The sequence below is a fragment of the Mustela nivalis genome (genome assembly GCF_964662115.1).
Source record: "Mustela nivalis genome assembly, chromosome: 15".
In the NCBI taxonomy this organism is placed as follows: domain Eukaryota; kingdom Metazoa; phylum Chordata; class Mammalia; order Carnivora; family Mustelidae; genus Mustela; species Mustela nivalis.
In genome coordinates this window covers 37,160,666-37,175,976 of record NC_139034.1, presented here as the reverse complement: position 1 = coordinate 37,175,976, position 15,311 = coordinate 37,160,666, and the positions used below count along the sequence as shown (strand labels likewise).

Here is a 15,311-nt window from a genome sequence, read left to right as displayed (position 1 = left end):
ACAAGCCGATGGCCACCTCTTTACCCTTTACGTCAGGATCTGCTCTGTAGTCAGCCTCTCTCCAGTTTGTCTTCCCAGGATACTGTTCTGTGTGAACAGCAGTCTGCAGCTGGTTTGCAGGCTTATTGTATTACTTGTTTTTAGGATTATGTGTGATGTGCCTTAGCGAGGGGACTTTTCTTTTCCTTTGTGTGAATTTTGTTTTCCTGTTCTTTGTCATCTCTGAAGCACTCTCCTTCCAAATGGACAACAGGAGGAAAAGAGCCACAAAAGCGCGCCTGAGGCAGTCCTCAGCAGCCCTCAGTTGGGGGCTCATTCGGCACCCCCCTGCTCCCATGCTGACGCAGTATAAAGCCACAGGCGGCGTAGTCAGGTGAGCCTGCTGTCTGCACTGGGCAGTCACTTTGGCTGTTTTCCCATGTGAAACTTCTGAGGTGACCCAGAAGAAAGAGAAATTTGCACATCCTCAGGATCATTATAATCCTATCTCCAGCTTCAGCCCCAGTCCTCCTAACATTAATGACCACGTATTTCTTTGTGATATTTATTAAGGATTGTTAGACTATGATGACTTGCAGTTCCTTTACTAAGTTTCATTTAGATTATGCTCTCCCTTGAATTTATAGTGATGTTGGCTCAGGAACATGAAATAAAATTCTATAATGTCAGATCAGCTATATCTACTTTAAGAAATATGATTTGACTGGTAGAAAGCATTTTTGAAGAAAAAAGATTACAGGAAATCACTGGCTATCAGAGATTAATAAAATATGGCAGACATTGTCACCCTCTGTTCCTGTTACATAATTATTGCTAGAAACTTTACTGTTTTGATTTGGATTTGTTAGTCCTTGAGGACAGAACGAATTAGACACAGATTTTAAAAAAGAGTGGGTGGCGGCGGTGCCTGAGTGGCTCAGTCAGTTAAGCGTCTGCCTTTGGCCTTTCCTATATTGGGCTCCCTGCACCGCGGGGAACCTGCTTTTCCCTCTGCCTCTGCCCCTTCCTGCTGCTTGTTTTCTCTCTCTCTCATGCTTACTGTCTCTCAAATAAATAAATGATATCTTTAAAAAAAAAAAAAAAGCCTATTTGTAGACTACTTGTAAGCTTAGTCTTTTATAGTAAAAGTAAGGCTTAACTCTTCTAATGGTTGTATGTTGAAGTGTGAGTGCTTAGTACAAATAGGGAAATTAAATATTTTATTAACTGATTAATGCTAAAATTCATTTCTAATAAAATTAACAATCTAAAATAATTCTTAATGATATATATTGTGAAGATTTAAGAGTAATTGCAGAATTTACAGATTTACTATAACTATCTGCATGAATTGCTTTTGTGCCTGGATTTTAACTATTTTTGTAAAGAAATGAGCACCTTTCAAAAATACAACTTTGCAGTTTACATTCACCTTCAATGAATACAGTAGAAGTTCAATTAAGGGCTAGGCCTTTCTTTTGCCTTCAAAAATTCATTCAAGAATTCTCTCTTCAAGGTTAGTTTCACCTATGACACATATTGCTGTGAGCTTTTAGTAATTGGATTTAAAATGTTAGAATTCTGGAATGGTCCAGTATAATACTTTCTCTGCTTTCATCTTGCCACCCTCAAAGGATTTTAGGATTATATGTAACAGTTATAAAGTCCAGCCCAATCTGTTTAGAACTTGAGTTTTATTAAAAACAAAAACAAAACAACCATCTTCAGAATATTGGATATAAACTTGTGTTCAGAATAACTTTAAACTATTTTCTTTTAAGAATTCCTTTCTTTTCCTATTTTTCCAGGTGATTAGTTTCTCATTTATTTTATATCTGAAACACAGCAGTAATACATATTTCTAAAACTTTATGATAAGGTCTAGGATTTCCAATAGATCAGAGCCATAGGCAGTTCATAACTTGATCTTCTAGTGCATCTTAATCCTGATCCAGTTGATGCCTGCTTTATGACATTTTTTCTATAAAGGGCACAGAGTCACGTATTACGCTATTTGGTCTGGTTATTATTTTTTGAGTCAGAGGTTTTTGTTGCCTTTCTGTATGTGAGCTTTTGTTGGTTTTCTCCAGGAACTCTGAGAAGTAGTGGAGTGGGAGAATCTGGGTGAGAAGAGAGGAACAAGTAGGGAATTCTTAAAGGAAACCACACTCTTAAGCTGTCACTAGCATTTCTCAGTTCTTTGCTGACTTGACTTAATGCTGATTCCAGCCCAATTTTGACAAATTAAGCAATTCCTACCAACATTACCTTCCCCTGACCCCAAAAGAACTAGTAGTTTATATTGAGAAAATTGAGTTAAAAGCCTGAGCTGTGTGTTAAAATTTGGGTACCTAGTTTCTGCAGGAAGCTGGTAGGTGACCATACTGTGTTATTGTTTAGCTAACGTATGGGGAGACTAACTTCACCTGTTTGTGTCAGCTAGTAGATTTTTATGTTTTATAAATCTGGAGACTCAAATCACCTCAAGGTAGTGTTAGGTAGATCTTTGTGGTGATGGACTAGTTCTGTGTCTTGATTGTGGTTGTATTTACATAAATTTACACATGTGATAAAAATCATATGGAACTATATACCCACATTGTTCCGATGTCAGTTTTTAAATTTTGTTCTCATACTATCGTTGCATAGGATATTACTTCTGGGGGAACACTGAGAGAAGAGTGTACAGGATATCTGTATGCTAACTTTGTAACTTCCTCTGAATCTATAATTATTCCAAAATAAAGAATTTTTTAAAAAGAAAATCAAGCTAAGATTATTTAGTTGTTTATAAGTAGGATTCTGCAATATAGTATTTCTTCGCAAGGCAAAATTATTTTGTTAGTATCCTACTTTTCCTAATGTACTCTAGCCTTATGCTGTCTAGCACTGTTAGCTTACTATAGAGTGACCAACATCCTGGTTTGCCTAGGGCAGAGCAGGTTCTTAAGACACAGGGCTTTCATTGGAAAAACCGAGAAAGCCCCAGACAAGCTGGGATAAGTTGGTTACCCTATGTATGGAAGACTAACTGGAGAGAGGCAGCCTGTGGGCTGTTAACTGGAAAAGAGGCGGCTTAAATGTTTGTGGTTCCCTACGGCTCCCTCTAAGACTTGACTCAGATCGTGTCTACTAAAGCTGCTAGAGTATCTCCGGAAACTTGCATCTGCCTTTTTACACATAAATGTTTCTCAACTTTAAAATAAAGTCCTGTAATCTCGTAGATGTTATCATCTCATTTTGTATTCCTTGATTATTGGCACTGCCATTTTTCCTGAGTTGTATTGGATTTTAAGATCTTAAGGTCTAGAATAACTTGATTTACATTAACCACAAAGATAATTTTGTGGGTTTTTTTTTTTTAAAGCATTTCTGAAATATGTAACCCTTCGATTAAAAAAAACAGGTTCATGTTAATTCTTATGAGTTGGTTTGTCTTATTGATGAGAGGAATGCAGTTTTCTAACATAACCTGTTAAAGCATGATTCTTAAAGTTATCAACTAATGTTAAATGTTCATTTTTCCCCCCTATACACTGTGTACTCTTACTCTTTTTATCTTAGAATTCTTCCCTTAAAATCTCAGGTACTTAAAGTAATTCTGTGTGTAGCGTATTTCTAATCACCAGCACAACTAAAATTATGAAATGTGGACAATTACTAATGTGTCTTCTGCACAGTGAGTTACTTTGGCCCCCAGGACAGAGGGCAGATGAAGTAGGAGAAGAGCTTAATCTGGTTTTGCGTATTGAATCATTCGTTTTTCTTTGTATTTTTAGAGAAGCTAAAATAGGGGAGAAGAAAGAAAATAGAGGTAGAGGTGCACATAGGAAAGAAAATAAAAGTTTACATTGTTTTGAAGTAGCGATGTTAATTGTCTTCTTGTCATGTAAGGAATTAGCTTTTTAACTTCTGGGCCGTGGATCCTTTGAGAATTGAATGAAAGCCTTGAACTCTCTCCTTGGGAAAATGTTATTGTGCTCATTTATACACAGACTACATATTAAGAACCATTGCTAAAATGGAATGTTGATAAATTAGTGGGAGTTTATTGAATGAGAAAAAATCATAATGCTCTGTGTCCAATAAAATTTAAAGTGTCTTGTTTGATTCCTTAACAACTTCGTGAAATTGGCTGTATACATTTCTTTATTCCTAACTGAGATTAAATATTTGAGGCTGTAGGAAATTAAGAGGTCACACATGCCTGATAAGCAGCTTCTCTCTTGAGTTGGCAAAAATTATGCTTATTGAATGTTCCACCCTATGCCAGATAGTGGCAATAGAGATGATAGGGCTTACCCTCAAAGAACTTACAGTTGAGTAGAATAGTCTGATTTGTAAACATTTAATATGAACCTATATATATTTGACCTTCATTCAGAGCTCTGTTTAACTTTGTCATGTTGATTTTGGGAGAATACTAAGGAGAAATACTTCCTTAGAGTGAAAAATTAATATATACTGATTTCAGTTTAAAAAAATCTGATCTAACTTATTACACAGACATTGAATATCATCACAAAACATGATTTATAAGGAATGGCCAAGGATTGTTACAACAGAAACTTCAGTAGAATACAAAGAAGAGTTTGATGTCCTTTGTAGTGTTAAGGACTGCCCAGTAGAAAGGGCAACTAAGTGGAATTGTGACTGCTTACACTGTTTTTGGGGCTTTTTATGATTTTCTTTATAAAAATAGACATTGTTGACATCTATGTAAGGAATAATTTTGTGGTTTTTTTTTTTAAAGCATTTTTTTGAGATAACCGATGATCAATTTGATTTCCATACATACTGCATGAGAAAGATGACCCTTCGTGCCTATGTTGACCTTTTGAGATTAGAAGATATACTCAGAAGACATGCTTTCTATTTCAAGGCTGCCAGATCAGCGATTGAAATATACTTGAAATTGTATGATAACCCCTTAACCAATGAGAGCAAACAACAAGAAATACATTCAGGTAACTGGAAAAGAACTTGTGTTAAAAGGATTGAAAAGAAAACTACATTTCAGAATGTCATTAGCATTAACAACATATAGAAAAGCATGTTGTCAAATGGATGTGAAGACCAAATCAGGTCACTTATATGCTAAAAAAAATGGTGGATGGGGAGAGGGAGGTGCTTGGAAGAAGTCAGTGGGATCCTATTCTGTAGTTGATACTTATAAATAGCCCTAATGGATGACTTGTAATCTTATTTACTTATTTTATTATTAAAGATTTTTTTTTTTAAAGTAATCTCTACACCCAATGTGGGGCTCAAACTCACAACCCCGAGATCAAGAGTACCACATTCCACCAACTGAGCCAGCCAGGCTCCCCACAATCATTTTTATTTTTATCTTCAGTAAGGCCAATTGGGAAAAATAGAAATGTCTGGGCTCTTTTTCTTTCTTTCTTTCCTTTTTAATAACTTTGAGCCCTTTTGGGAAATACACATATTCCTACAACTTCCGCTGCCTAGTTGGTTGAAAATAATAGTGCCAATGAGAAGACATGTACAGCTTTTTATTTACTAAAATGTTAGTGTCTACAGATATTTGAGAGATAGTAGCATGGAGGCAAATTTCTGAAGAGATCACAAGTATGTGTAAAGGTCTGACTTACCCTTGATATATTCCAAGAGGATCAGTGTCATCACACCCCTGTACGCAGATTGGGACTTGAGGCTCAGCAAGATGAAGTGATTTGCCTAAAGTCATGTATTGTGTGCAAGGTGGAACTGGGCCAAAATTGATTAATTTTGTTTTATTATTAATTTATTTTTTAAATTGATTAAATTTAGTCACAGTATTTACCAGTTGCCTTCTGTGTGCTGGTGTGTGTGCTGGGCTGTGGGAATATACTTTCTGAGAAACCTCTGTGTCCTTGCCTTTTCCCCCTTTCCCCTCTTAAAGCTGTATTGCTGTAATGCAGCACTGTGTATTGCTGAAGGATGCGAGGTAAATGGAAACCTTGATTTAGAATTCGTGTTCACTTGGATATTTATAGAAAACCTGTCAGCCAAAGAACTGAAGAAAATGCTCAGCAAGCAAAGAAGAGCTCAGAAAAAGGCTAAACTGGAAGAAGAGAGAAAGCATGCAGAACGGGAACGTCAACAAAAAAATCAAAAGAAGAAAAGGGATGAAGAAGAAGAAGAAGCCAGTGGTCTCAAAGAAGAACTTATACCTGAAAAGTTAGAAAGGGTGAGATGAATTTACGTGTTTCTTTGTAGGATTTAGGTTATTTGCTTCTGTTCTGGTCATGAACATGTTTTAATTAAATCTAGAGACAGAGCTGTTTTATAATATTTCAAGGTCATTATGATAGTAGTTAATTATTTTTGAGTGATAATATGCAAATTTTGGTTAATGCAAATGACACATAGAATTGTAGTTGTGGTGGGCAGCACAGTGGTCCCTGAAATCCAGCCACATTCCAAATCCTGGAATTTGTAAATATGTTGTATTACACAGCAATGTGGAATAATGTGGCAGATGGCCTTAAAATAAGGAAGTTAGCCTGGATGATCTGGGTGAGCCCAGGAGAATCACAGTGGGTCTTCAAAGGAGAGGGGGTTGGAGTAGCTGAGGAGACTCAGTCCTCTGTTATCTGGTTCTGAAGAGGGAATGAGGGAACGGCAAACGGAGATTATGGGCAACCCTGAGAAGCCGAAAAGGGCATTGAAACACACTCTCCCTTAGAGCCTCCGAAAGGGACATGGTCCTGCTGACTTCTTGATTTTTGAACCTGGCGCGACCCATGTCGGACTTTAGACCTACAGAACTGCCAAGATAATAACTCTGTGTTGCTTTATTGACACTAAATTTTTGGTAATTTGTTAGAGCAGCCAATTACCTGTTACATCTGGAAACATTTTGTATATCTTGATAGGTTTTAGTTAAAGATAAAGCACTTCATCTCTGGGATTTTCTCAAAGTGTCCTAGTTATTTGGGGATCAGATTTAGGGAAATAATTTAACTTTCAGGTTTATTTACTGTGGAATCTAGCATAAGGATTGTAAACTGGTGATTTTTTTTCTACTTATACAATGCAATTGTATTTGTCTCCGTACTTTGAATGTTTCAAGATTAAGGGCTATCAGAATTTGGTGTCCCATCTCCTTAAGCCTGTGGAATAATTTCCTGGACATTTTGGAGTTTTATGAGATTATATTGGTTTTATAATCAGAAAAAATAATAGAGCTATTTTCATTTTGAAATTATTGACTATTTTATTTTGAATTTGTTTACAGATAGTTTTAAAATGTTTTCTTGCTTATTTGGTCATATAAAGAGAACTGTAAATTACTTTAGATATGTATTAATATGAGATTTTGGGTGAATTTAACTTGTGTAGCTGTTTTTAAATGTAGTAATTTTCCTTTCTGTTTCAAAATAGATAGAAAATCCATTAGAAGAAGCTATCAAGTTCCTTATACCTCTTAAGAACCTTGTTGCTGATAACATTGACACTCATCTGTTAGCATTTGAAATATATTTTAGAAAAGGTAATCATTTGAATTCAATTGTTAATCCTTACTTATATTGGTGACCATATTCAGTGTGATCTTTATTAGTTAGATAGTTAGAGTTCCATTTCAGCCTTCCACAAAGTCTCCTGTTCCCTTTTTCCTTTTCTACTCAAAACTTTACGGGGCAATCAGAATATTGTGATCAAATCCATTTTGAGAATAGTTTGAACAGTCATACAAATTGTTTACCTGAAGCATTCAATTCTACATGATTTCAAGCTTTTCTTAGAAAATAAAAATTGTTTTTGATAACCAAAGTCAGCTGTGAATTTTGCTTATGAATGTTACAGGAAAGGTAACATTTTGTCACTGGAATTTAAGTGAGGCTAAAATAAAGTGACTAAAACAGCGTACATAAATATTCATGCTGTTACTTTTATATTTTCTTTTCTGACACAGGGAAGTTTCTGTTAATGCTGCAGTCTGTCAAACGAGCTTTTGCCATCAACAGTAATCACCCATGGTTACATGAATGTTTAATTAAATTTTCTAAGTCTGGTAAGTATACAAAAGGTAATGTTAATGTAAAAGCGAATATGACAGTTCAGCAGCCTTCTGTTAAGTTGGACATTAAAAAGATTTGCAATAATATAAAGCAAAAAAAGATAATATTTGTAGTGCATCTATAAATTAAACATGCTAGTAAGAATATGCTAAAAATTAGTACATTTTTTTTTTAATTTATTTATTTGACAGAGAGAAATTACAAGTACACTGAGAGGCAGGCAGAGAGAGAGAGAGAAGGAAGCAGGCTCCCTGCTGAGCAGAGAGCCCGATGCGGGACTCGATCCCAGGACCCTGAGATCATGACCTGAGCCGAAGGCAGAGGCTTAACCCACTGAGCCACCCAGGCGCCCCAAATTAGTACATTTTTAAGCTAGAATATATTTATATTCCAAAGGAGCAATATTTTACTATGTAAAGTATATCAAGCTTAATAATAAATGTAAATGTCTTTAAAAATGCTGATTTTGTTTCAGAGAACAGATGAAAAAATTTTTAATTCCAAATGCTTTGTTTTTATAGTGTCTAATAATAGTAATCTTCCAGACATTGTGAGCAAAGTTCTATCTCAAGAAATGCAGAAAATATTTGTCAACAAAGATTTGGAAAGTTTTAATGAGGATTTTCTCAAGCACAATGCTACCTCTCTTCAGCATCTGCTTTCAGGTCAGTGTCTGACTCCTGGGGTTAGAACATTAATGGAAGAGGTTAGAATGTAATGAAAGTGAAAGTTTGTAAAGATGTTCAGCCTTATAAATTATCATAGAAAAAGAAATCAACACAATATAATTTTTGATCTTTCAAAATAAGAAAGGTTTGTTTTGTTGGTTTGGAAAAAGGAGATGAAAGTATGGTAAAGACATGGTGAATAAGCACTCGGTATTTTGCTTCTGAGAGTGTAAAGTGGCCGTGCCGTTTAGGAAAGCAGTCTGTCATTCTGAGTAAGAGCTTCACATTGGGGTGCCTGGGGGGCTCAGTCGTTTGAGTGTCTGACTCTTACTTTCAGCTTGTTATGATCTCAGGGTCCTGGTGTTAGGTCCGTGATCAAAGGAGCGAGACTGATACAAAGCGAAGGTCAAGCAAAGCTTTATTTTGTGCCAAGCATCGAGAATCAAACCGACCATTCAGGGCCGCCTCTTCCAGAGAGAGCGAGCAACTCCCAGCCTCACAGACTGACTTTTTTTTTTTTTTAAAGATTTTATTTATTTATTTGTCAGGCATAGAGGGAGAGCGAGCGAGTGAGCACAGGCAGACAGAGGCAGAGGGAGAAGCAGGCTCCCTGCCAAGCAAGGAGCCCGATGCGGGACTCGATCCCAGGACGCTGGGATCATGACCTGAGCCGAAGGCAGCCGCTTAACCAACTGAGCCACCCAGGCGTCCCTCACAGACTGACTTTTATAGAGCAAAGGCCATGTGGTTGAGCCTGGCCACACTCAGGTGGCCAATGAGATTGCAACACTCAGAAAGCTGCACAGTCATGCTAGGTCACACACAGGTGGCCCTTTGAATTACAATTCACCCCATAGTGGCTATTTGAACTAGCTTATCACCTTGGTCAGAATTGGTGCCCAAAAGGTGGGGCCCACACTCCTTGGTAGCTAGGGAAACAGTATGCTCACCCCACTGATTGGAAGTCTCCACCTGACCTGACGACCGACCCCCCTCCCCCAGAGTATTTGGGCTCTGTTATCATGGACTGGTCAACCACTTTCTACTGGTTTCCCAGACTTGCTTTTAAGTAAGTTTCCCTTGCGGGGGGAGGGGGCAGGGTCAGTTGAAGTTTTACTGCATAAACACAAAATCACTGTTTAACCGAGATGAAATCGCTCTGGCTAAATAGGCCCTTACACTGGATTGAGTCCAACGAGGGGCTGTGTGCGGAGCGGGAATCTGCTTGAAACTCTCTCCCCTGCCCCTTCGTGTGTGTGCACTCAAATAAATGAAATAAATCTTTTTATTTTTTAAGATTTTATTTATTTATTTGATAGACCGAGATCACATGTAGGCAGAGAGGCAGGCAGAGAGAGAGGGGGAAGCAGGCTCCCCGCTGAGCAGAGAACCTGATGCAGGGCTCAATCCCAGGACCCTGAGATCATGACCAGAACTGAAACCAGAGGCTTTAACCCACTGAGCTACCCAGGTGCCCCTAAATTAAATAAATCTTTAAAAAAAAAAAAAAAAAGAGCTTCACATTATCTGTGATTTCTTGGCCAGGTGCCCCTAAATTAAATAAATCTTTAAAAAAAAAAAAAAGAGCTTCACATTATCTGTGATTTCTTGGCTGTGGTCATACTTTTGCAAATAATTTTAAAGAATTAATCCAAAGCAAAGATAGGGCTTTACATGTAAAGATGGTAACTGAAATGTTGTGTGTAAGTGTAGGGAAAAGAACAGAAACAAATTTAATGTATGTCTAGTATGAGGGGAAATGGTAGTAAGTTTGTAATGAGATAGAAAACTAGGCAGTCCTGTAATATTTATTCAAAAAATTTGTAATAATAGCGGTAAGTAATTTTATAATATGTACACAGAATTAACATAAAATATAATCTCAACTATGTTAAAAAAATGCCTACATGGGATAAAGGCTAAAAAGAAATACATATGGAAGCTTTAGTTGTTTCCGTTCACATTTTGTGGTTATGAATGATCTTTTTTTTCTTGTATTTTTATTACTTCATATGTTTTATTTATATCCTGCCAGTTACAGGAAGGATTATAGGCAGTTTATACAAATTCACAAAACAACAAAATGGCATGGATAGACAAGATGGTAAACTGGACAAAAGACTGTATAATTATGCAAGAAGTGTATAATTATGCTCCTTCAGTAAGCCATATATTTAAATATTTCAACCTAAGTTTTCTTGTTCTAAAGGGAAACTTTCTGATTCTGGTGTCTATGGAAAATTCTTTCCTATGAAAAATGAAAGCTTCATGGTAGTAAGGACAGATAATTTCTCTTCAGGATAATGAAAGAAAACATTTCTATATTATTATTATAGGAAATGCCTTCCCAAATATGTGAAATTCTAAGAAAAAGGTAATTTTTGCCACATAAAAATAAAACCCCATGAAGAAAGTCAGAAGGCTGGGGCACCTTCTGTTAAGTAGAGCATGTGACTCTCGATCTCAGGGTTGTGAGCTCAAGCCCTATGTTAGGGGAAGAGATTACTTAATAAATAAAAATTTAGAAGAAAAGTTAAAAGGCCAACTGAAAAAAAATATTTACAAATCTGCAACTAATTAAAAGCTAATAATATATGTAGAGCTCTTATAAATTAACAGTAAACAGTATAAATTGGTAGAAGTCCAAGAGAAAAATGAGCATAGAGTATGGACCAGGAGATATAGGAGATACAGACATGGAGAAAGAGGTTATTAAAATACCTGTTGTCTCCACTGTGAAAGGGAAGTCTTCACTGGTGAACTCTACCAAACATTTAAAGAGGAGTTAATCCCTATTCTTCTCAAACTATTCCCCAAAATAGAAGAGGAAGAAAAACTTCCAGATTCATTCTATGAGGTCAGCCTTATCCTGATACCAAAACCAGATATAGACCATACAGAAGGAGAGCTACAGGCCAGTATCCCTGATGAACATAGGTGCATAAATCCTCAACAAAATATTAACAAACTGAATCCAACAATTCATTAAAAAATCGTTCACCACAATCAAGTGGGATTTCCTCCTGGGTTACAAGGGTTCAGTATTTGTAGATCATTCAGTGTGAAACATCGCATCAATGAGAGAGAAAGGGTAAACACCATATGATCATTTTAGTGGATGCAGAAAAAATAGCACCCAGGAATAGGGATAAAAAAAAACCTTTAAGAATTACTTACATTCTTTGTGAACATGAAAGCGTTTTCCTTTTGTCCCTCTGTCACACTTCTCTGTGACGGTAATTTGTTCCTTAGTTGTTTTATTTGAAGGTATCATCTTTAAAAAATAATTTCAGCTACAGGGTAGCCCATATTTATAATTTAAGCTTTAGCATTTCCAGGGTGAAGGGTGGTTGTTAAATCTGGTCTCCTGGTAAGTGTTTGACAACCATCTCTTTTTGACAGAAGAAGCCCTGATTTGCAGCATTTTGCCATAATATAAACACTCCCGTTGTGGCCCTAGTTTGTCAGTAGGATGTCACTGAATTGGGAGTTGGGTGGTGACTTTGCATCTGGCTCCCAAGTTCTGAGTAGGAGTCAGCTCCAACCCACTGCTGATTAAATGCTTGGAACCCTATTTGAAGTCACTGGTTGATGTTAGTTGAATCAATTGTAAGATCTTGGAGTTCACTCATTTTGTAGTATCTTGGTATTTCAGGGGCTAAAATGATGTATTTTCTGGATAAGTCAAGGCAAGAGAAAGCAATTGCTATTGCCACTAGATTGGATGAAACTATAAAAGATATAAATGTAAAGGTAAGATTTTTCAGATTGATTTCTGCAAATTTGTGGATATGGAATGCTCTGACAGAACATGGGTCTTTACAGCATAATTCTTGAGTGGGCCTTCAGAGTTATGTCTGGATTTGGATCTGAGCTGTCACACATATTAGGCAGATTTCCACTTCTTGGCTTCCTCTTCCTCATTTATAAGATGAGGATGAAAACATAGGCATACCTGGGAGATACTGTGGGTTCAGCTCCAGACTACTACTGATAAAGTGAATAGCACAACAAAATGTGTCTGGTGAATTTTTTGTTTTCCCAGTGCATATAAAAGTTATGTTTATACTGTACTGTAGTCCGTCAAGTGTGTAATAGTGTTATGTCTAAAAAAAAAAAACAATGCCTTAGTTAAAAAAAAGTTTATTACTGAGAAATGCTAACCATCATCTGAGATTTCAGCAAGTTGTAATCACTGATGGCAGATCATAATAACAAATATAATAATAGTGACTAAGTTTGAAATATTTGCAAGAATCACCAAAATATGACACAGGGACACAAAGTGAGCAAATACTGTTAGGAAAATGGTGACAGTAGCATTGCAGACACCGGGTTGCCATAGCCTTCAATTTGTAAGAAACATAGTATCTGTGAGGCACAGTAACACCGGCTGTGTCTGTACCACTTAACCTGCTTGGCGGGAGGGTTCCCCGAAATACTGTCCTGCACAGGGCTTACTCCCTGCCGGCGCATAGTAAGCCTCAGGAAATGGGAACTACTGTGGTTAATAAAGGACATTTTCATTGTAGTGACTAGTTTCAGAGAGTCGCTTTTTCAAGCAGTAGAATTTTGCCATTTTTTAAGACTTTGCAGAATTGATTTCTAAAATGTTCCTGTTCTAAACCGAGGGTTGTTGGAGGGGAGGTGGGTGGGGGATGGGATAACTGGTGATGGGCCTTGGGGAGGATACATGATGCGATGAATCCCTGAACTCTACCGATGAAACTAATAATACACCAGATGTTAAGTAATTGAATTTAAATTAAAAAAAATAAATAAATAAAATGTTCCTGTTTTGAGGTGATTACTAACTGTGAGTAGCAAGAAGTTATCTTACACTGAGGCCTTGCCAGTTTTCTTTTGCTTAATTAATGCCTTGCAACTTTTGGTTATTAAAATGATTAGTAACCCAGCCTTTTTTCTTAAAAATTATTTTTATTCTCGCCTTTTTAAATAGACTTTACTAAAGGTTTCCGAGGCACTGCTTGATGGCAGCTTTGGGAACTGTAATTCCCAGTATGAAGAATACAGAGTGGCCTGTCATAACCTGCTTCCTTTCACTTCTGCTTTCCTGCCCGGTGCAAGCGAAGCTGACGGTCCCGGTGTGGCACTCAACCACACAGCCAACTGTGATGTCTTGGCAAACGAAATTTGAAATCCCATAGAAAGTCGACTCCTAGAAGACTCAGAGTTGAATTCAGATCAGGGTTTCCTTTTCAGGTATATTTTAATATAGGTATGAAATGAAATAATTGGATAGAGTTTGGCAGTATTCTGTAAACTTACTTTATCCTTTATCTGACCCTGCCAATTTACATAAACTCTTTTGAAAATTACCTGTTTATACCTGTACAGTTTTCTTAAACTTTCAGATCATCAACATTGTGATGGGTGCTGTCACTCCTGTATTATGACTATATTTTTATTGTGCTCAGTTGTGTACAGCCCCACTGTAGTATTTTCTGTAGATCCTGGTTTCAGAATCTGTGTTTTGATCTGTTATTGTTTGTTGTATTATTGTTTATTTGGTTGCTTTTTGATTAAAGCACATCAGTTTTAAAGTGTAAACTATATTTTAAAAACAACATGAAACTTTTTTTTTGGCAACAGAGAGGTTTATTTTTAAATTTATTTCAGTTTGCCCTTTTTTCCACCTTAATTTTTTCATGATTGGCCATTTCCTCCTTAATATCCATGAAAATGCCACTTTCTGTTGAATATGGGTACTCCAGTTTTATGTAGATGATTCAGAATGTGGGGACTGGTTTGCCTCTTAATCATAAAAATTCACTGGTAAATTTGTTGCATATCCTTAGATCAGTCTTTTAAGGACCTATGTGTAAGAATTACGCTATCTTGATTAAGTTGCTTCAGGTGTTAACAAGTAGTTTATATCTAAGTGGTGTGCTTCAAGGGAGCATAATAGGGAAGAATACAAATTATAAAGAAACATTGTTACTCTTATAGCCATGCATTGACTCTTAAATATGTTTTTGTATCAGCAAAATGAGAATTTAAACTATTGTTAGTTTATTAAAACATTGTTGAGCAATATTTTTGGGCGGGAATATAGGTTTTTGTTTTATCTTGTACAGAAAACAATATTGGAATCATTCAGTATATTTCTTTCAGAACTGTGTAAATATGTCTAATATTAATACATCCCTTTAAGGCAAATATGAATTCAAAAAGGGAGATTTTATTTAGAGAATCCATTCTAATTAAAATGGCTTTCCTTCACTCTAAGCTGTTTAGCTTCATAATTGTTAAGAGAAGAAAAACTCACTGTAAAATAAGACCAACCTATATAATGCTGTAATAAATTATTTTGTACACAGCTGCTTATTTGTATTTGTGTTATTATTTCACATAAAATATTTTTGCAAAATGTTTTTTCTTCAAAGGAATAAAAACTTAATCATTTAATTTTTAAGTTTATAAAAAAGAAAGTTGGTTATTAAAAAATAAACACCTACCAATAAATTCTGATGCCATAGCAGCTTGGTTTCTTTTTAGTGTTTTAATAATTTTTGAACTTGGCAGTCTGTCGGGAGCCAGTACAGGAGGCCTACTCTAAGAGCTGTAAGGGACTGAATATGATTGGCTGTTCATTTAGGTCCACTCACGCGGGAGG

The 15,311-nt window shown here is 36.3% G+C and overlaps 1 protein-coding gene across 10 annotated transcripts in view; it reads left to right on the top strand.

The window, feature by feature from the left end:
• The window catches only part of NAA16 (N-alpha-acetyltransferase 16, NatA auxiliary subunit), a 66,103-nt gene extending 51,086 nt beyond the window's left edge, over window positions 1-15,017 (top strand). For 8 of the 10 annotated variants that reach the window (XR_014303479.1, XM_082701361.1, XM_082701365.1 and 5 more), the window contains 7 exons: window positions 4,733-4,946; window positions 5,979-6,172; window positions 7,369-7,477; window positions 7,901-7,999; window positions 8,528-8,671; window positions 12,330-12,427; window positions 13,635-15,017. Coding sequence is in view for 7 of the 10 variants with exons in the window: in XM_082701361.1 (XP_082557487.1) it covers window positions 4,733-4,946; window positions 5,979-6,172; window positions 7,369-7,477; window positions 7,901-7,999; window positions 8,528-8,671; window positions 12,330-12,427; window positions 13,635-13,832 (1,056 nt within the window). In the remaining 3 variants the exon portion in view is untranslated. Of the gene's footprint in view, window positions 1-228; window positions 374-4,732; window positions 4,947-5,978; window positions 6,173-7,368; window positions 7,478-7,900; window positions 8,000-8,527; window positions 8,672-12,329; window positions 12,428-13,634 lie in introns of all 10 variants that reach the window. The other 2 variants (XR_014303480.1, XR_014303481.1) reach the window with 1 other exon arrangement.
• Window positions 15,018-15,311: the final 294 nt, after the last annotated feature.